Consider the following 22,861-nt stretch of genomic DNA (forward strand, 5'->3'; position numbering starts at 1 on the left):
TGTTTTACAACATATTTGAGTAGATTTTGATTAGAATATTTGGTTTATGTTATTTCCACCTTGCTTGTAGCATAAAATGTAATAAATCAGCTAACAATGTTTCAATGTATTTTATTCTGTGTATTAGTTGAGGGCTACTAGTAAGCGTGTGTGTGTGTGTATTAGAGGGTGCTTGGTACCTATATCATGGCACTGATTATATTTTTAGTAATTGTCTCTAAATGTCTGTCTTCTGTACTTTATGAATGCCCTCCTTTACCCTACTTCCTATCACCAGCCCAAATTTGTGACAAAGTCTATGTGAAATATGAAGTTCATTTGCTTCACAATGCAAGTGAAATGTGCTAAAAAGGTGTTCTGAAGTTCATGCAGAATAACTGAGAAATGCTTTCATCAAGAGGTGGTCTTTTAATTAGTCATTTAGTAATTAAGGCTGCATATGAAGATGTGATTTCCGTATTATGAACTATGGCTACATGCTAAAAAATAAATGAATTTAAACACTACGCTGTGCTTCTTTACATAGCGAAAAAGAACTGTGTCTACAACAGTTTGGGAGTGAAGTGATTGTGGAGAATGCTGGGGGTGGAATACCAAATTTGTCTGACAAGGTATAGAGATCAAGTGGATGAACAGTATAGAAATTTAGGCTGAGAAGTTCAAGTTGCTCTTCTAGACAAGGAGGCGTCATTGAAGATAAGATGAACACATCTGGGAAATGCTTTTCTTCAATAAACAGGATGGACAATCGCAGTGAGAGGTTAGACAGAGACCAGAAAAATCTCAGGATGCTGGTGTAGGCAATGGAGAAGTCAATCCAGGAAAAAAAAAAGTCAAACGATACAAACCTTGTCAACTAAATAAGGGCACAAATATGATGGAAGAACAAAAATTAACTCCAAGTTCTGAGCCGAGGAACTTAGAAAGGTAAAGTGCTGTTCACCAACCCTGACATGTGCAGCTGAAATGCAGTCTGAGGGGCAGGGGAGACGAATGATGAAGGGACGGGTATCAGGGACTCGGCGCATCACCCAGTTCCAGGCAGGTGGTGAAGCACCACTCACTGAAGCCATGAGAGATTGATTTACGCTCGTAAACTTCTTCACTGCTTCAGTCTGTGACATAAAAACTAAGTCACTGCATGGCGAATATTCGTTCAACATCCAACAAATATTTCGCTTGGGCTACTCCGTTAGGTTTTGTTCCAGGATCTGGAACGCAGCAGAGAAGAAAGCAGTCTGTATTTCTCCGAAGTTGACTTTCTGGTGTGCGGAGACAGGAGATAGTCAAGTAAATGGCTGTTACGTTGGGTAGTAATGTGTGATGATGGAAAACAAAGCTGCGTAAGGGATCGGGATGGACTAGCCAGTGACAAGGCTGCTCTTCTGCATCCCATCAGGAGACATTTAAGCAAGGGCCTGAGGGACTTACTTTTCTTAACCTGCTAACAAGCCATGTCAGTAGCGTTCAACCTCTCGTTGAACATGGTGATTCCTATGAGTCTAAATTCCCGTGTAAGTCATTACACTCAAACAGAAATCCCAACTTTGGGATTAGGCAAACAAAAGACAAGTCAATTTCATGTCCTGTTCAGTTTCTTCCTCAAAGTTATTTCCTGGTGTCCCCCACTCATGGCTGTCATCAGTGTCACCAACCACTAGGCATCAGAGGTTCTATCAAAAATGTGTCTTCTGTCTGAATTGCTATTACCTTAGCTCAAAAATGCAGCCTTCTTTTCCTTGGCTATCACAATGGCCTCCTTACTGGCTGTCAAGTCATCAGCGTGACTGCAGTATGCATACCTTTCTACCAATAGCATTGACTCCCTGCAAGAATAAATCTATACATTGGCTCTATTATCCAAAAATAATAATAATAATAATAAAAGCCAGTTTGGTATCTAAGAACCTTTACAACCGGTCCCAAATTTACCTCTCCAGACTTCTGTCTCTACACGCAGCCCCAAACATGCTGAGCTTCACCTTGCCCGCTTCCCTACTTTTCTAATGTTACATAGGCTCTTTTTTTCCTGCCTGAAACTGTCACCTTCCTTTATCTTTCCATCCCATATCCAAGTCTGCAAAACTCCTGGCTCTTCCTTGAAGACTCACGGAGTGTTTGTTGCTAGCTTCTCCATGCTCAACCACACTCTGACCAAACATATATAATTGCATTTGCCACTTTATGATTGTCCACCTGCATGTCTGCCTTCTCTGATGGATTCACTAGCTCCTGAAGGGAGGAGCCACAGGACTGCTATCTGCACCCCACCCCGCCACTTAACAAGGGCTATGACACATCATGGTGCTTTATACAGAGCCACCAAGCATAGGTGCGCTGATTATGCACGGCACAAGAGCACACACCAAGAGAAATCTTTTTATCATGTATGTCATAGACTTGTATTTTTATTACATCCATTTTATAGCAGATAGAAATAAAGTTCTGATCTATTGAAATCAGTATATTATGACTCTTTTTCAAAAGATGGAAGTAAAGTGCCTTTTGAATTTATATAAAGGTTCCACTAAAAGTACTTTGTCTTTAAATAAACGGCTCCTGCAGGAAGCAGTTCCTCTGTCAATCCTCTTTGGAGAACCCTTAGCCCGGCCAGGCCTCACGTGACATTTTCAGAGCTAACAACTGAGAGGCAGAGAGAGAGAAGTGAGTTGCACATCTGAGTCACCTGAATAGGAAACATTTTAAACTCATTTAAAGGGTCCACCCTCCTGGTAAATCAATCTGTTAGCAAACAGCTATTGAGAGCGTGCATTCTTCATATTTGGAAAGCCGTTGTATGGGAGATGGAAACCTTAGACCCTGTTTTTGCCTTTAAGATGCTTATAGTCTTATTGAGAAAATTAACCACACAAAACAACTACACAAAAGGCGCATACCAAAAAATGTCAATGCCAAGTTAGTAAAATGGAGGGTAAAACTAACATGGAGAAGCCATTTTGCATTAACCAAATTGACAACGACCAAAAAATGATGACTTGATCGTTTGAAGACAGGAAATTTCAAGAGGAGAGATTTCAAGAGATTACATCCGGGTGACCCTGTAACATCAGGCAAGTCATTAAGCCGCAGCAATCCTGTCTTGGTCTCTCTCTCTCTCTTTTTTAAAATCAGAATTAAAAAAATCCATCCTCTGACATCACAAAGCTTTTCCAAGATAAAACAATACAGTAGGCAAAATTTTTCTGCAAACTATAAATAGCTTAGCAAAAGCATGGAATTGAAATTGGTAATTTTTATCAGACACAGGGAGGCTTAAAGTTTGGTCTCTGCAAATGGAAGTGAAAGGAACACTCCACTCTCCTTTGCACTCTCTCCTCCCTCCCTGTGACTTGTACCCCACCCCTCACCTCCCACCCCTCTCCCCACCCTTCTCACCTGTGCCTGCAGGTAAGGCAAGAGGAGTAACAGAAGTAAAAGGGGCTTTAAAAGGAGAAAGGGAAGTAAAAACTGAAAAGAGATGCCATGTTCTCCTCTAATGACAGTAATCGTCCTTCTTAAAATGTCTTGTTTAATAGGCTTCCGAGATGTCTGAGGCTGAGTTTTCTCTCAAGCTATTGATTAAGAACAATAACCCTTGTTAACAGAGGTTCTCTCTGGGGGCGGGGTTACAAGCATCTTCAATTTCTCACATCAGGCACTGCTGAATTGTTTTACTGTTGTAAAATGGACCTGATTCACTTCTACATTCTCAGAGAAAAAACAGTTCAAGTCTGAGGGGGGGAAAAAAAAACTAGGACTCTGGATTAGTTAAAAACATATATTCAAGGAAATATGAACATTTAGGAAAATCGGGTTACCTCCAAAATTGCCATGGTTAGATATTTTCATAAGATAATCAGAAAAGGAGGGTAGGATCAGAGGAAGAAGCTTGCTCATGGTGGGGCTGGGGCTCAGTGGTCTCCGCCACACTCCTCCCCCTTCTTTCTCTCCCTACAGGCACCGCCTTGTTGTCTGTGGCCGCTTTCCCCCTGGGCGATTTCTATGTAGGCGCTCACCACGTGATCAACAACATACCGGAAACGGAGCGGAAGAGGCTGTTTTACGCAGCACTGTCGGCCATCTGCCTCGGCACAGGAGGGGTCAGAGCCATCGTCTGCCCCCTGGGCGCCTACGGCCTTCAGGAGTGTGGGTCCCAGAAACGAGTGTCTTTGTTTAACTGGTACGTGGCACCTGCTACGAGAGAAAGCAGGTTTATGACTTCCCTCTGCCTTTGCGGATTTCTCCTTGCTTGCTCTCTGGTCCCGTTTTGATGGTTGTGGTTCAGTCTTGGTCACAGCTTGGGCCGGGTCGGCGGGGCAATGGTACCTGTGGCAGTGACTCAGCCAGTAGCCGTGGGAGCCTGTGAGTCAGGTACAGGTACCAGCACCTTCCTGAAACATATTGACAGATTTACACTCCCGGCAAGCAAGTGTGGACTGGCTTGTCATACTGAGTGGAACGTGCTTTGGAGCCAGACGGGCCTCGGTGGAAGTCTTCACACAGCTGCCTGCCTGATCTTGGTCGAGTCATTTCCTCTTTATGAGTTTAACCATTTCTGAAGGGTTATAATAATACATCTTCTTGGGTTTTATTACAGGCAATAGTATGTCTTTTGCTGGCAGAGAACCTGGCACATGGCAATAACCAATAAGCACTAGCTGTTATACTATTAGTTACACCCACCTTGAAATAGACTAATTTGGCAGGGATGATCAATCCAGACAGAAGATGAGAGGGATGGAAAAAGGATTTTACAATTTGTTAAAACATCAGCCAGCACCTCTGTTTCATGTCCACGTCACCCCCAGCACCTGAAAGAATTTGTTTTCCATGAAAACCAAACCACCTTTCCCTGAATCTGTGTCTCTCCCAACGAGTTCTTATATAATTTCATGTGTTTTTAAGGCACCAATTATTATTATGAAATGCAAACTCAAGAAAAAAATTGAAATTTTGACCTTTAGATGGAGCATTTCAGCATTTAGTGGAGAGTTTTGTGGTTGTTCCTGTTATGCGTCAGTGGATGTCAAAGAGATCTGAGATACATTAAGTCTTTTTCTCCCTCTTCTCTGTGAAATGGGCTAGCAACATTTTTCTAAAGTATCCTGTCTTTCCATCAGTGTTAGAAATGGATACATGCATGCAATGCACAGATAGCAGCAGACAAAATGTTTAAAGAAAATTTATATTGAAAGCATTAAATGAAAAAAATTGGAATAAATATTATCTAGGTTCATGTAGCTACCTAAAATAGTTCTTTTCCTCTTTCTTTCCTTCTCCCCCTCCCAATTATATTAATATTACAAAGCTCTCAGGTCTATTTTGGATTAAGTCCAAACGTCGGAGAATAATGCAGTTTTACCAAAGGTGGAAGGAAACTTTTACTTCCTTATAGCAAATTCTGCCTCCTTGACCTGCCCAAAGGAGAAAGAAAAATCCTTTTTTTTATTCTATTCGGAGGTTTTAATCCTTAATTAGCAACATCATTTTGATTAAATAAGACTCTGGAGGATTAAGACTAGAGAGCAATCAGTTGTTCTGAAAGATAGCTCTGGAGAATTTATTGTACTGTGGTCTTAGTCGTTCAGAGTTGTATTTAATCAAAGTGACATTTCTCAGTGTTGATTACAAAGGAGACATTATATGAATGAAATATTTCCTTGGGGAACTGGAGGGGATTCCCAAGGGGTTTGTGCTTGAGGACGTTGGAAAGGGAGATGAGGGATGGGGTGAAAACGAATTTCTGTCACCAGGCCAAATTTGGGATGAACACATTTCGATTTGGTTATTATTATTTCCTAATTTCAATAAAATCCCAATAAAAAGAACCATGCAGTATTTTTCAAACCTAAAATTAAGCACCTAGAAATATGTATAAAGAATCAAAGTGTTATTCTTTAAGATGATAAAAGACGGGAGAAATGAAGCTCCTTGAAGGCTGAACCTGGTTGTTTTGTTTTTTGTTCTTCTCAGTTCAAATACTAAACTACAGGAAAACTTTTATGAACAGCTGCTTGTGGCAGTTTATGGAAATGCACCTTCATTCTATTCCTGTACCTACTGCAGGGGTTGGTGGCAAGATGGACAGAGACCCTGTGGGGCAGCCAGCTGTCAGGATCCTGGCTCTGTCACTCAGGAGTCATGGTCTTCAGCAGGTTCCTTCAACCTCTGAGTCCCAGGTCCCTCATCCATAAAATGGGGATACCATGGAGGGCCCTTCTATAGCCTTTACACAAAGAATCCTAGCGCATTATAGGGCGCTCAGATCAGGACAGCTGCGACTGTTATGACTGAACGGTGAAGAAGTCATCAGCTAAAACTATTGTCCAACTTCTGGGAGAGAGGGAAGCCATTTTAGGGGGAGGCCATCTTTACAATGAATAGCCCACTGATTTAGAATCTAGCTCTCCAAGTCAAAAATGCCTCCAGAAATTACAAGCCTGGTTCATATATTGAATGTCAGTAGAGTCTTTAAAAAACCAACATACCACTTGAGTCTATAACCACTTGAAGATGGTATCCAGTTGCATTTCTAGCACAGATGTCAGATGTTCATAGTTCCGGGACCTTTAATGAGATGCGCCACTGCATCTATACCACCTAAAGCTTCCCAGCGATCACGTTAAGTAGTGTAGCCCGGAAGTCCCACGCATGGAAAGCATCACGTCCGAGCAGAGCTGCCAAAATGTAGGTGAGAAAAAGCTCTCCTAGCCAACATTGCCATCTGGTACTGGATCTTCCTCAACTATGTACTTCATTGAAAAGAATAAAGCTAAACTCCCTGAAATCAAGAGGCATGACAGTCTGCCAACATCTCCTTGTGTCATTATCAGACCCTGGCTCTTTCAGCATTTTCCAAAATCTGAGGTGTACAATTACGAGTCGCCACACTGGAGATCACCTAGGTAAATACACCTGTGCAGAAACTTTTCCGGAAGCCAGAAAGAATGGTGAATAATTAAGTCTGCTCACGACCGTAATTTTAAATTCTACCGCAATTAACCTTAAATCTCGCTTCCACGTTTCTCTACTTACTTCACCTGGTAATTTGCATCCCATCTGCAGGTCGTAGTCTGTTGCTCACCAGCTACCAGAGTGAACTGTACATGATTTAAAAGGCCCAGAGAGTATATGGGTAAATTTCTTGAAGAAGTCTAGAGACTGACTTTTTCCATCCCAGAAATTCTGAATCTCTGGTACTCAATTTGATTCTATAGAATATCTGTCTCATACTAAAATGTTCTGATTGTAATACACTTGCTCAAATTTAATGTCTTTTATCTTAAAAAAAAAAACATGAGAGGTGAAAAAAAGTTATTATCCCACAGCCTTTATTCCTGCAGCTGTTTTAATATTCACTTGAATGTTATTTGAGAGCAGTGAGTCTCAATCTTAGACGTCCATGAAAACCACCTGAGGACTTTTACAAAAGGTCCTGCCACCGGAGGCTCTGGTTACGCTGGTTTGAGGTGGGAACCAGAGATCAAGGTTTTTCTTTTTCAAGCTGCCTAAGTAAATCAGGTTTGAGAACCATTGCTTTCAAGCAGTGTTGTGTGACTTTAAGAATCACTTGACGGATTTGTTAAAAAATGTTCCCATGCCCCACCTCCAACCTCTTAGATCAGAATTTCCTGGGAGTAGACCTGGGAAATGTGCATTTTTAGCAAGGGCTTTGGAATTCTGGAAACAGGTCCAGAGACAGAAGGCAAAGGGGATTCCAAACATGGTCTAGCTATATTCTTGAAAAGAAAGGAAACCCAACATTGATGGAAGGCATCTATTTTTGTGCCAGGATAATTTGGAAATTTTTGATGATTCATAATCATTTTTCAAGACACTGAAAAATCTACCTGAGTTGGGGGGGGTTATAGCTCAAGTGGCAGAGCATATGCTTGGCATGCAGAAGGTCCTGGGTTCAATCCCCAGTACCTCCTCCAAAAATACATAGACCTGATTACCTCCCTCCTCTGCCAAAATAAAATAATTAAACAATATAAGAATAAATAAATAAAAATATTTTAAAAATCTACCTGACTGAGAAATTCTACCTAATCCTTGAGAAGAGAAACAAAATATGAATTTACATAATCCTGCCATACTAAAATCATAATTTATAAGGTCCATTTCAGCTAACAAAATTAAAGCAGTTCATAGGACAGTCTTATAAATATTCATTAATACAGGCATAACTCGTTTTATTGTGCCTTGCTTTATTGTGCTTCACAGCAATAAAACTGTTAAATTTTATAATTACATTAAAATTTTATAGTTACATAATTATATATTTACATTAAAATTTACAAATTGAAGGCTTGTGGCAACCTTGCATCCGGCAAGTCTATCGACACCATTTTCCAGCATTTGCTCACTTTGTGTCTCTGTGTCGCATTTTGGTAATTCTCACAATATTCCAACTTCATTATTATTATACTTATCATGGTGATGTGTGATCCGTGGTCTTTGACGTTACTACTACCATGTGCTGAAGGCTCAGATGATGGTTAGCAATGTTTAGCAACAAAATTCATAGACTATGATATACCATAAACATAACTTTTATATGCACCGAGAAACCAAAAAATTCATATGACCTGTTTTATCTCGGTGTTCTGGAACCCAACCCAAGGTGTGCTTGTACCCAGAATATCCTGAGTTGTGTACTGAGGAATAGCTTATAAAAGTAGCTTCTTAAAAAAATCACTAGACCTTCCAAAATTCTATTTGCATGGGCTCTAACCAAGTTTAACAAGTGCTACCTGCTCACCCTAATAACCGCAGGCACCTCCTTCGTCATTTTTGCCAAAATTGGAAGCTTTCGGAAAATAACACTCAGAATTCCTCTGCAACATATAACCATGTAAATGAGAAAGTACTGAGGAAAAACAAAACAAAACAAAAAGAAAGAAATTTCTTACAGTTCTTACTGATCCTGTGGCCTCCTGTTTTTCTGAAGCCTTGCTCAGTCTCTTCAGCTTGGTAGGTACATCAGCAGTGACTTCTGTTTTCTCAGTAAATACACAGTGGTTCGAAGATCTTAAAATCAGGAAATGAGAAAATGATACACACTGTTATCAAAAAATTCAACAAAATAGATTTGAAGCCCTCACCGGCTTTATTAGGCAATTCACAAATTGAGCGACATTGCGTCTAGTAAGCAGAAGGGTGCTCTGAGGAGCTGTGCGAAATGGAAGGTTCCTATAGGAAGACAGGTGGGCAAGGGAGTTATTATCAGAAGAAAAAATAGGGCTATTTTTAGGCCAGGATGTCTTCTGAGGAGGAGGAGGGTCGCAGCCAGGGTTTTCCCAAGTAGCTTGGCTCTTCATCCCTCGGGGATGGAGAGGGTCCGTAGGATGGATTACCTCCCTGGGGCTGCCCAGAAGATTTCAGACTGGTTGAGTATGATTACATTTCTAAGGAAGCGTGAAACTGCAGTTAAGCCGAGTATGAAGTCTGGGTTTGGTATCACGGGCTTTAGCACAAGTGGTGCCATTTGGGGGCTGTGGTTTTCCCTTCGACAACATAAACAACCGTTAAAATTGGGACGTTGGCAGAAGATAGGGGAACAAAGAGAAAGAGAATGAGAACGATTTCAGAGGGTGAGAGAGGCAGAGATAATGAGAAAAAGAGAGCGAAGCATTTCCCCCAATTTCTTAATTAAAAATAAACCTTTTACCTTAATCTTGCTGTCTATGCCCCCAAATCAATGATCTTCCTTTAATTAAACTGCCTTTTCTTCAATAGCACTGTGGGGGAAAATTTATGGATGAAAAAGTAGGAACAGCAAAATTTCCTTTCGGTTCTTCTCTCTCCAAATTCATGTCTGCCAGAGTATTCTTTGAAGTACTTCAATGGGGCAATAGTTACGCTAAAAGAAGCAGAGACTGACAACAGTCAGCCACGAAGAAATCAGCACCCCAGTGATTCCTAGACTCTCCTAAACAGTTCAGTTTTAGCCAATTGAAGAGCCACAAATCCCCTTGTGAATTATCTCAATATTGTTCAACGCAGAATAAAATGTTCTGTCTGAACTCTTTGAATTGTCCGTTAAGGCTGTGAAGACCTGAAAGTTTGCCTCCCCTTTGATACCTTCTCAAGTAGGTTGGGAAAGGCCATTGAAAACTGTTTCTCTTAATGGAAAAAAAAAAAATATATATATATATATATATATATGTAGATATAACTGAATCATTTTGCTGTATATTGAAAACATTGTAAATAAACTATACTTCAATTAAAAAAAATTGTCATGTAAGTATTGGTAATAATAAACCCTAAGCAGCCTCAAAAAAAACCTGTTCCTCTTACAACCACTTAAAAATAAGTCTGAAGCATGTCAAAATTGGTCAAAGAGATGATGTTAAAAATTATTACTAAATAAGGTGACTATTTAAAACAAATAATCTCAGACTTTTGCAGCAACAGGGTATTTTTTTCCTTCATCTGTATGCAACACCATAGAATCACGAAGACAAAAAAAAAAAAAAAGACCACTTATATTTACTCCCAGTTATTTGCAGTTCCCAGTCTGTGTTTAAACGTAGACTAAAGAAACATATTTTTACTGCTGCTTTCAATTTTCCTTAATCACTGGTATTTGTTTTGCTTTAGTGCTTTGCTCTCTGACTTTCTGTGTGAGAGGTGCTTTATATATTCAATTTGCTGGTGAGCTATGAGATGAAAGGAGTCTTAATGGTGAGTTTGAAGACTGTGGATTTTTATTTCTTGTTTTTTTTTTACAGTTGATACATATACAATTTCACCCTTAATTATCTATGGCTTGTCCTGTCCATGGATCAACAAAGACATATATAAAACATGACTGTACTAGGTAATTCTTTCAGAAAATTACACAATCAAGTAGGTTTGGAGGCATCTGTTAAAATACACTCAGTACTTTATATGTAATCTCTTCCTTTCCGTAGACATTCAGCACTATAATTCTTTGGTTTCTAAGTACATTTCACAAGATGTCAGCCTTGGAAGAATTGTAATTTTCCTTGACCCTCTTTAGAGCAACTCAGTTTACGTCTCTCTGCGGTGTCCTGAAGAGTCACATGGAGTCCTCTTAGATTTTCTCAGCAATACTTAGCATTTGAAAAAAAGAGTTTCTTAGAGATTGAAAGACTGTAACGTTGCCTGCAGCCCCACTTCCCTTGGGGGCTACAGCCACAACGTGCAGCTTGCAACAGCCCCCAGGGAAGATCTGAGGCTAAGCCTAACGACAATTTCCAGTTGTCCTAGGAAATTCTGACTTCGTACCTCCCCTGCACTGTGATCAATACATTATTGTTAGTGGATTACAATAAATCGGTTTAGTCAGCATGGCCATGTTGCCATGTTGGACACTGGATTACTTTCCTAGGTCAGTTCCTGAGAGTTTATGTTCATTATCTTGAATGGGGTGATCATTTCATGGGGGCACATGCATTCAAAACTTATCAAATTGTGCAGTTTAAGTAATGCAGTTTATCATATCTCAGTTATGTCTCAATAAAACTGTTTGAAAAAATAAAGAAAAAAGCAACAGGAATAAAGATAGTATGGTATTTCTGTAAGGGTAGATTAGCAGAATAGAACTGAGAACCAGAAAAAAGACCAATTCTCAGGTCAACTGATTTTCAACAAATGTGCTGAAATATTCAATGGGGAAAAGATTATCTTCTCAATAAATTCTAGAACAACTGGATATCCTATAGGAAAAAATTAGCCCATGACTCCTGACTGAAAAATTAATTCAGAGTGGATCACTGACCTTTCATAGAGATCTAAAACCATAAAACTGCTAAAAAAAAAAATAGAATATTTGTGACATATGCTTAGGAAGTAGTCTTTACATAGGGCACAAAAGACATGAGCCAATAAAAAACTGATGAATGTTGAAATTAATTAAAATTAAAAACTTGCTTATCAAAAGATTCCACTAAGAAAATAATGAGGCAAGCCACAGCCAGGGAGAAAATATTTGTAGGATATATATTTGACAAACATGCTGCAAGAACATATAAAGAACTTTTACAAATCAACAACAGGAAGCTAACCCAAATGAAAAATCATAGAGGGATTCCAGGACAGACCAAGACAGTAGCCCCATTCCTTCCAGGTCCTCCTTTTTACATCGAAAGAACACTGGACATAACACAACAAATCAACACGGAAGATTCTGAAAGGTAGAAAGAATACAGACTCTGTCCAGAGATCCTAGAACTTGAGACAGGAGAGCAATGAGTTGTCTCGGTTTTCCTTTTGCCAACAATGAGGGCAAAAGTGAAATAAATAGGAAGACTCAACTCTTTAACTATGTAAACTTTCCCAGGTTCACCAGGCGTGTATTCAATATTCAGGTGTTGTCTGTGGCTTCTTTAGAGTTACAACAGAGTTGACTTGCTGCTGTAGAGACTATATGACTTGCAAAGCCTAAAATGTTTATTATCAGGCCCTTTACAGAAAAGTTTGTCAACTTCTGCTTTAGAGAAAAGAGAACCTGCTCTTAATACATCCATTCTAAATGGATAATGAAACTTAGAAGACATGGCCCATGTGTATTCACTTAGTAAAAAAGTTAATAAACGAAATGCAGATGGCCAACAGGCACATGAAAAGATGCTCAACATCACTAAGCATCAGGGAAACGCAAATCAAAGCCACACTGAGATGTCACCTCACACCTGTCAGAATGGCTATCATCAAAAAGAACACAAATAACAAATGCTGGTGAGGGAATGTAAATTGCTGCAGCCACTGTGGAAAACAGTAGAGAGGTTTCTCAAAAAACTAAAAATAGAGCTACCATAGACCCAGCAATTCTACTCCTGGGTATATAGCCAACAAAAACACAGTAATTTGAAAAGATTCATTCACCCCAATGTTCATAGCAGCATTATTTACAATTGCCAAGATATGGAAACAACCTTAGTGTCCATCAACCAATGAATGCATAAAGAAGATGTGATATATACATGTGTGTGTGTGTCTGCGCGTGTGTATACACACATGCGTGTGCGTGGACACACACACACACACTATGGAATACTACTCAGCCACAAAAAGAACAAAATTTTGCCTTTTGCAGCAACCTGTTTGGACTTGGAGGGCATTATGCTAAGTGAAATGAGTCAAATAGAGAAAGACAAATACTATATGATATCACTTACATGTGGAGTCTAAAAACTACAACAAACTAGTGAATATAATAAAAATAAGAAGAAGGCTCACAGACATAGAGACTAAACTAGTGGTTATGGGGAGGGAGGAGGAATAAAGGGTTGGGAGGAGTGGGAGGTACAAACTATTGGGTGCAAGACAGGCTCAAGGATATACTGTACAATGTGGGGAATATAGCCAATGTTTTGAGATAATTGTAAATGGAAAGTAAACTTTAAAAATTGTACAGAATTTTAAAAAAGCTAATAGACAATATTTGCAAAATCTAGTTCAGCTACCATGCCACTGTTTTAGAGCTTTTACTTATTAAAAGCTTCAAATATATTAGGCATTGGTATCTGAAGTAGCCCAATGGTAATTCTGTTTTTGTCTCTGTATCCTAGGTTTTACTGGATCATGAACCTAAATGCAACTATTGTCTTTCTGGGAATATCTTATATCCAGCACTCAGGGACCTCGGCCCTGGTTTTACTCATTCCTTTTATGTCTACACTTATGGCTCTGATAACTTTCCATATGATGCGCTATAACCTGATCTATCAGCCAGAAAAATGTAAGTAAATCACCCTTTACGTTAATATTTTTTGGTTCTTATGGTTTTCTTGACACATCTCCTTCCTCTCTGAGTCCCTATAACTTCTTTCAACTCAGAATTTGTAGAGTCTGCCAGTTATTACACTTGAAAGCAACAGAGTCTGTAAGGAGAGCAATAATCTCTATCTTCTTTAATTTTTCCCTTGTTAAAACAGTTTTAATAGTGGAATATTTTTAACATAAACCAAAGTAGAAAAAAAAGTCACATATGACCCTCATCTGTCTAACTCTCAGCTTCAGCAGTTCTCAGTTCATCACCACTCACTTTTTCCCCGTCCCAACCTGTAATTCTGAAGCATGTCTTATGTGTGAGTATAGAAAGACTTTTAAATACTTTTAAAGTATAATAACAGTGTCATTCACACACACAGACTTTCTTAACTTAATCAAGTTGTGTCTGGTTGCTGTTAAAATCTCTCTGATTGTTTCTATTTTAAAAATGTGTTTATTTTGTTTTGTTTTGTAATTTGTTCAAATCAAATACAGATGAGGCCTGTGTACTCCAAAGAGCAGCTATGTCCCTGAACCCATATATATTCCCCTCTTCCATCTCAGTCTCTCTCTTTTCAGTTTGTTTTAAAGTCATCTGAGCATTGCACGGAGCATTTCCCATAGTCTGGATTTTGCTGATGACATCCACGTGCTGTCGTCCAATAAGATTTTCTCTTCTTTATCTCCTCTAAGTTGTCTGATAGACATAGATCCTTGATTAGATTCAGATTTTTTTTTGGCAAAATTCCTTCATAATAAAATTTAATTTTGTTTTAAATCATAAAGAGTTTCATGTATCTAAAATTCATGTACATAGAAATCAAACATGGCTTCCAGGAGTGAAGGAATGAGTGGAGGGATAAATTAGGAGTTCAGGATTGGCAGATACTAACTGCTATACCTAAAATAAATAAACAAGGTCCTACTGTATAGCACAGGGAAGTATATTCAATACCTTGTAATAGCATATAATGAAAATAATAAAAAGAGAAATATGTATCTATACCTGAATCACTGTGGAGCACATCAGAAACACAACACTGCAAACCAACTATACTTCAATTAAAAAAAATAAAATTCATGTACAAACAAAAATTATATTCTTATATCCCCTTGATTCCTTTAGGTGTCCATTCACATATTTTTAAGGAATTATGCTCTCATTTTTTAAATTAAGAAAATATTAAAATTGTATATATGTCTATGTATCTCTGTATATGTGTATATATTTTCCCTGCTCCTTATATGAACTGTAGCATATTATTTACCTTTTTTTAACCTGCTTTTTTATTTTAATATAACCCAGGGATTGCTTCGTAACTATATATAAAAATATTCCTCATTCCTTTTTATAGCTGTATAGTACTCCATTGTGAGGTAACCATTATGTATTTTACTGGTCTTACATTGATGGGCATTTGGGTTGTCTCTTTACTTTTGCTGTGTTAAATAGGTTCCAATGAATAGCTTGGTACATACCTGTCTGCATTTTTTCTCCAGCAGATCTTTAGGATAGATTCTTACAAGATGGATTACTAAGTCAAAAAGTAATTCTATGGATAATTTTGCTATGTATTGCCAAATTCCCTTTTATAGTGGTTTTACCATGCTATATTTCCACCAAAAATGTATGAGAATGCCTATTTTCCTACAGTCTCTCTAGCAGAGTCTGTTGTCAAACTTTTGGACCTTTGCCAAATTGAGGGTGGGAAATGCAATCTCACTGAGGTTGTAATGGACACTTTTCTTATTATGAGAGAAACTGAACCTCTTTTCATTGTAGAGCAATTTGTATTTTTTTCAGGAAACTACCTGTTCATATATCTAGCCCATTCTTTTTTTTGGTTGGGTCGTGGACTTTTTTCAATTTTTAGAAGATTTCTATATATTGAAGTTATTACTCCATTGTCTGGGATAAAAGTTGCAAATATTATTCCCCATTTGCCATATATATTTTAACTTTGCTTCTTATGTTATTATCCATGCACAAGACTTACTTTGTTTGCCTTGTCTTTTGTATGGTTTATGTTTATAATCAAAATTATCAGTCTTCTCCTTTATTGCTTCTAGATTTTGAATCATGATGAAACAGTTTTCCTCACTCCCAGATGATAAAGGAATTCATTCATATTTTCTTTTGGTACTCATGTATATATATATTTACTTTTACATCTCTGTGATAAGTTAACCTTGATTTGGACATTTATAAGAAAAAAATTATATAAGGTGCAAGTAAAATTTTAATAGAAAACGTTCACCAGTGGTTTACTTTACACAATACCCTAGAAAACGAATAGTCTGGAGTTCTTTTTGTTTTGTTTTGTTTTGTTTTCTATCTCCAAGTTATAAGCTCACCCAACTGTGATGAAGTGAAACTCCTGTCTTCCTTCTAGCAAAGTATATAATCATTATTTTGGCTTCTTTTTCTCTGATGACTAGATTGGAAATTTCCCCAAGCTGTAATTCAAAGTTATAGGTGACCTTAAAGAAATGATTTTTTTATATGCTATCTTTTATTTTAAGGTAACTTTTCAAATGTGGACCATGCATTCCATTATGTTTGGCTGTCAAGTACAGTCTTCATTTGCATTTCTTCCCACTGCTATAATTTTGAGAACTGGCAGGTGACCAAAGAAGAAAAAACTGTGCATCTACCATCTAGAGTGCAATGTAGGCTTTTTTTATTATTATAATTAAGTGGCATAGATATTCGTGATTAGATCAAGGTCAGAGGAGCAGAACATCAGAGCCAAGGACTTAAAGGTACAAAGAATAGAAAAATAGCTTTCTAAAGTTTTTTTTTTTTGATAGTAATGGCTACAATCTTTAAGTTTTGCAAAAGCATTTAAAATAGCTCATCTGTTTTATTTTAAAATTTGCATGCCTGGTGTGTTTACCCTGCACATTTAAACTGGAGCTTGATGTCTCGGTTGCATTTTCATTCCAGGTTTTTTTTTTTCAACTTCCCCTTTCTGCTCCTGGTGCAGAAAAGCAATTTGCGAATTATAATGACAATGGATTTTTTTTAAGGCTGAGTCTACAAGACTACACCCAAAATTATTTGTACAGAAGGTATATGTTTTCTATTAAGGCTAAAAGATTAATCCAGGAAGGTAGTGCGATGTTTAGATGTAGAGGGTTTCAACAAGATAGCCCTCCTAACACTCAGCGATAACTGTCTGACAGGACAGTGGCTGCTCCCCTCGGGTAGACACATTACTGTAGAGCTGCTTTTCTTGACCTCTCTAACTTAATGGCTCCCTCTCAGTCCAGCTGATCAATTTAGGCTTATATTACTTCCCCTTCCTTCTGACTTACAACACGTCTAGTACACTGTCCACTCTTCCTCCTTGGCAGACTCTTCTCCTCTGAGAATCTCCTAATTGATCCGGAGCCCTAGGATCCATTGCAGGGACCGCGTTCTTCCCTCCCCCCCCCTTCCCCTTAAGTAATCTCTAGTCCCACAGCTTTTAATGCCGACTAAACACTGAACATTCAATTTCATTTGACCTCTCTCCTCACCTTGAAACTCATATATCTGACTTCCTATTCAACATTTTGACTCGGTTATCTAGCAGTCATCTCAAATTTAACCTGATCAAAACTCAGCTCTTTTTCTTTTTTAAGTATTTTTTTTTCAAATCTCACTTTTCAAAATTGAAGTATAGTTGATTTACAATGTTGTGTTAGTTTCAGTCATACATACATACATATATTTATTTATTTATATTCTTTTCAGATTCTTTTCCATTATAGATTATTACAAGGTGTTGAATACAGTTCCCTGTGCTATACAGTAGGTCCCTGTTTTTCTGTTTTATAAATAAGGGTACGTATATGTTCATCTCAAACTCCTAGTTTACCCCTCCCTCCCTTTTCCCATTTGGTAACCATAAATTTGTTTTCTATGTCTCTGAGTCTATTTCTGTTTTGTAAATAAGTTAATTTGTGTCATTTTTTCCATATTTCACATATAGGTGACATAGGATATTTGTTTTTCTCTGTCTGACTTAATTTACTTAGTATGCTAATCTCTAGGTCCATTCATGTTGCTGCAAATGGTATTATTTCATTCTTTTTATGGCTAAGTAATATTCCATTGTGCGTGTGTGTGTATGTGTGTGTATAATCTTCTTTATCCATTCATCTGTTGATGGACATTTTTGTTGCTTCCATGACTTGGCTATTGTAAATAGTGCTGCTTTGAACATTGGGGTGCATATATCTCTTCGAATTAGAATTTTCTCCAGATATATTCCCAGGAGTAGGATTGCTGAAGCACATGATAAGTCTATTTTTAGTTTTTTAAGGAACCTCCATACTGTTCTCCATAGCAGCTGCACCAATTTACATTCCCACCAACAGTGTAGGAGGGTTCCTTTTTCTCCACACCTTCTCCAGCATTTATTCTTTGTAGACTTTTTAGTGATCACCATTTTGACTGGCGTGAGGTGATACCTCATTGTCAAAACTCAACTCTTGATTCACTCAACTTGATTCTTTTCTTGTCTTCTCCATCTCCATGTAAGTCACCAACACCCAGTCTTTTAAGGGGGAAAAAGTAGCATCCTCAAATCTTCTCATTTCTTCAACCTCTCCCCACATCAGAAAAACCTACTGATTGTTCAACAACACATCCCATTCTGTTCACTTCTCTTCTTGCTACTTGTGTGTCCAGGTCACCACTACTTCTTGCCTGTCGTCCAGCTTCCCCTCTTGTTCCTTAAAATTCATTATCCACACAGTTACCAGAGTTCCAGAGTCACTTTTAAAAAATATACATCATATCCTATTTCTACTCTGCATAAAACTTCTTAGTGGTTTCCCATAACACTGAGAATAAACTCCAAGCTCTTTACTTTGGCCTGTAAAGTCTGACCCTGACCAGCTCTTGGACCTCATCTCCTTCCAATATTGGCCTTTACTGTTCCTGAACCTCTCCCAGCTCAGCTCTACCTCATGACATGCCTAGTACATGCTTCCTCTGAGCCTTTTTGCCTATTTCCAGTCTATTCAATCCTCAGTTCAAATTTCAGCTCTTTAGCGCTTCTCTACACCCTACACCACAATGGGTCTCTATATTATCAGTTTATTTTGTTTCCATCATTGAACTCACCTAATAGTTCCCTGCTTGTTTAGCATCTTCCCAACCAGAACGAAAACTCAGGAATTTGTAGATCGTGTTCACTGCTATATTCTCATGGCCTAGATAAGTCCCTGGCACACAGTAGGTACGTAATAAATATGTTGAATGAATGAATGATTGCATTCATGTTTGTTTGGCATCAGTTATGCACATTTGCAGGGCTGACTAAAATTTTAGACCTTATTCGTACTTAATCACTGCTTGTTCTTAACCATTTTGTTTTCGTTGCTTCATGTTGTCCTATCAGCTACAATTTTACATATTTAAATAAATTCATTTTTCAAAGTATGTATTCTATTGAAGCTAGTGCTACTCAAAATCTGGCCCATGGACCAGTGTTGATCACAAACTGTTTGTTACTAGTATGCAGCAAGGTAAATATAGACACTGAGAGAAAACATGTAGAAATATTACGGAAAGCTACATCTTATGCCTGTTGACTCTAACAGTCTAAATATCAGGACTTTACTTTTGTATGTCTTTGTTTTTTATTTTACCCTTTAGGTACTTCATTTTATTATATTTTACAAATGTATTGACCATGATAGTTGAGAAATTTAAAAAAATCTTTTATCATAGTTTCAGAAGCACGAATCCAAGCTACCTTCCTTTAGAAATAATACAACAGTGATATTTTAACTATTGAATAAGATTGCAGGTAACAATTTATCATGTACGAAAGTAGATCCAAATTTATCTTGCAACAACTAGTGACTTGTTTATGTGAAAAAGAAATAGTGAGTTTAAAATGTATTGTATTCAATAAAGTCCTGAATTTAAAACACAAGAAGCAAACTGGGGAGACTATGTTTGGAAACAGCCTTTCATTCTGCAAACAGTGATCGTTTAATAATAAAGCCTGTTTGAAAGCACAGAGTAGGTTGGATCAACGCCAGTAATAACCTACCATCCACTGTTTTGCAAGAGTTGAGCAGAGAGCATGTTGACCGGCAGCAGGGACAAGAACATAACGAAACGCCAGGAAGTCCACCCTCCCAGCCCAGACCTGTGCAAACTCAGTCTCTAGACTGCTCGTCAAGGCCTTCCTAGTTCTCATCTCACTGAAATCTTAAGTAAATGAATTGAAATAGCTGGGGAAGTCTCCTGACAGAGCGGTTCTTCCTGCCATCATAAAGAGATGTCCCGATCACTCCTTGGTTAAGAGACACAAACCGTGGCCTCTCACAGGTGCTTCTGCGCCCTTGGCCTTCTCCATGCCGGGGCCTGTCATCTATGTCTGGCAACGGTGACTACGAAGAGACAGGAGGGACTATAGATATGAGCCTATCTCTCGTCAGCAGTTATCCCGACACACTTCCACTTGACCTCAACACACTTCCCAGACGCCACCAAAAAGCCTCTGCTGTAATCATTCTTGGTCACTACCGGTTTGGGCTGGATTTGATTCAGTGACTTAGAGGTGAAAGGCTTCATATTCAATTACCAGGCCCTCAGCTTCCTCGATTAATCAAAGGCTGACATAATAGGTCTTTTACGACTCTCAAAGAAGAGACCAGATCAAATCAATATAATCACTCTATAACCATAAAAAGAAATATTCATAAATATTCTTTATTTAAATATAAAAACCAATACTCCCTGGCACTTCAACGAACTTGGTTAGAATGCACTTCATCTAGAATTTTACTACAGGAAACTTGAGCATAATCAAAATGATGATCAAACTGTACTTTGAGTTTCTACAGCAGCGCTCTTGAAACTCAAACACGTTCATATTTATTTTACCATTGATCCCGCACCCGTGGCTTGGTGTCTCTGTAATTTGTGGAAGGGTTTATCTGGTCAGAAGGAGTGCCGTGAAAAATTGTAACAATCACGATGGCACGGCTGAACTGCTATACTAAACCGGGTTCTCTTATCTGCCATTGTATCAGGAAGTCCTAATGGAGTCAAAGAAGAGGTGGAATCTGAAAGATCATAAAAGAAGCAACAATGAGGTTGCAAATCACTAGCAGCAAGTGATTGCCAGCCTCTAAAGCAATAAAATGCTTCTGATGCTAAAGCGACAGCCACATAAACCCAGAGGAAACTACTGGAAAAGTCAAAAGCCAACTAATCTAATCTGAACTTTCAGTGACACTATCAACATATATAAAGTCATTGAAGAGTTCAAAGTTTAACCTTACGTCTAAAATTCAAGGATAAAGTCAAAGCAGAGAATATATTTCCCTTCATCTACATGTCAAAATAAGGAACTACCTTCTACCTGACAAGGAAAGTGAGGATTATTTATATGGCAATTTATATTAAAAAACAGTACCAGTTCTTTGTGTTAGGGCTTTAAAAGAAAGTTCAGGTTGTCTTATTCATTATTGAGTTAGAGGCTTCTGAGAGATTCTGAAATCTTTTACTTTGGTGCTTTATTTTGTCACCTTTCCTCTCTTTTTAATATGTTTCTATTGATCTCATCTTCTTCATTTTTTACATCAGTTGTCAGGCACCACCTTGGGCTGGTCACCAGGACGCTGGAACCCGTGCCAGAGGCTTGTCCCTTTGAATTCAGCCCCTTGTGTGCCAAACTCTTCTCAGTCACTTTATTGCCCTTCATTCTTACAATTGTCACCTTTCTGATTGACATTTTGGAAAACCGAAGGACAATTCCTTTACTAATACATAATATTTCCGATTATTTGCAGGCTGCTCCCTCCTGACACCATTTGGGGTGTTTGCTAACGCCCTGAAAACGTGCTGTCTGCGACGCTGCCATCCCAGCGGAGGTGTGAGCAGTTGGTTAGACCACGCCAAGGCGAAACACGGCGGCCGCTACAGTGAGCTCCATGTGGAGGACTCAAAATTTTTCTTCACCCTTCTCCCTCTCTTCATTTTTCAGCTCCTCTACAGAACGTGCATTATGCAGGTAAGGACGGGTAATGAATACTACCCACAACAATAATAAAACGACTGCATGTTAACGTTACGAGTAAACACTTCTTTTCAGCCCACACATTTCATGAGGCAGTTATCCTATAAACGTTTCTAACGATCACAGGCTCTGATTTTAGGAGCTAAGTCGGGGCAGGCAGAGGCATACCTGAGGAGAACCCAGGTGTGACGTTTGTCCTGTAGAACTATACGTGGCCCTCAGCAGGTGCAGGCAACACTTCAGAGAATGTCGTTGTGAGACCTAAGAATAACACATGAAAATTTGAGATCTCTGGCCACTTATCCACTTCCTTTTAGTCAAAGGTTCCTCTTTGATCAAGCCTTTAAAACCTGTACTAACAGGTAGCTAAACTGGTTGATTTGAGTAACACTTCCATTGTGCTCTTAAGTGTAAATACTAATGAGAAAGTGAGTCTTAACCCCACCCACTCCTAGTTCCCTTGGTGAATCAGTCCCTATGCTGTGACGAAATCAGACGGAAAATACTAAGTCCAAAGTACTCTTTGTAAATACATGTGATTTAGAAACAATTTTAACATGGTAATGGTTAAAGACTAACTTAGTTATGAAGAAATTGAAATGATTATAAAAGTCTTTGAAGGAATTTGGGACTCTCTTCATTGCTAACCTGTACCTTGGAATTAGACGGGTAATGAGTGAATTATATTCTTAAATCACAGAACAGAGCTGGGGAAAAAAAAAACCTTAGAGATTAACTTACTCGACTACGTCATTGTTGAGAAGGAAACTGAGGCTCAGAAAAAGTAAGTGATTTTGAAAGGGACAGGTAGGTCACACAGTGGATAATAGTAAAAGCAAAAGCAGAATCTACCTTCTGAGTCTTAGTCCAAAATGCTTGCTCCTCTAAACCAGGGGTCAGGAAATTACTGTCATGCAATCCAAATGCAGCCTACTGCCTTTTTCAGATGTCTTGCAAGGTAAGAAGGTGTTTATATTTTTATATGGTTTTTAAAAATCAAAAGAAAAGCTATTTTGTGGCACATGAAAATTATACAAAATTTGAAATTCAGTGTCCATAAATAAAGCTTTATTGGAGCATGGCCG

General features: G+C 38.4%; 1 protein-coding gene across 1 annotated transcript in view; it reads left to right on the top strand.

Annotated features, from left to right (window-relative positions):
- Window positions 1–22,861, top strand: part of SLC15A5 (solute carrier family 15 member 5) — a 65,410-nt gene that overhangs the window by 385 nt on the left and 42,164 nt on the right. The window contains exons 2-4 of the mRNA XM_006199901.3: window positions 3,958–4,180; window positions 13,545–13,714; window positions 21,550–21,770. Coding sequence (XP_006199963.2) covers window positions 3,958–4,180; window positions 13,545–13,714; window positions 21,550–21,770 — 614 coding nt within the window. The remainder of the gene's footprint in view (window positions 1–3,957; window positions 4,181–13,544; window positions 13,715–21,549; window positions 21,771–22,861) is intronic.

Source organism: Vicugna pacos, chromosome 34 (assembly GCF_048564905.1).
Source record: "Vicugna pacos chromosome 34, VicPac4, whole genome shotgun sequence".
Classification (NCBI taxonomy): Eukaryota; Metazoa; Chordata; class Mammalia; order Artiodactyla; family Camelidae; genus Vicugna; species Vicugna pacos.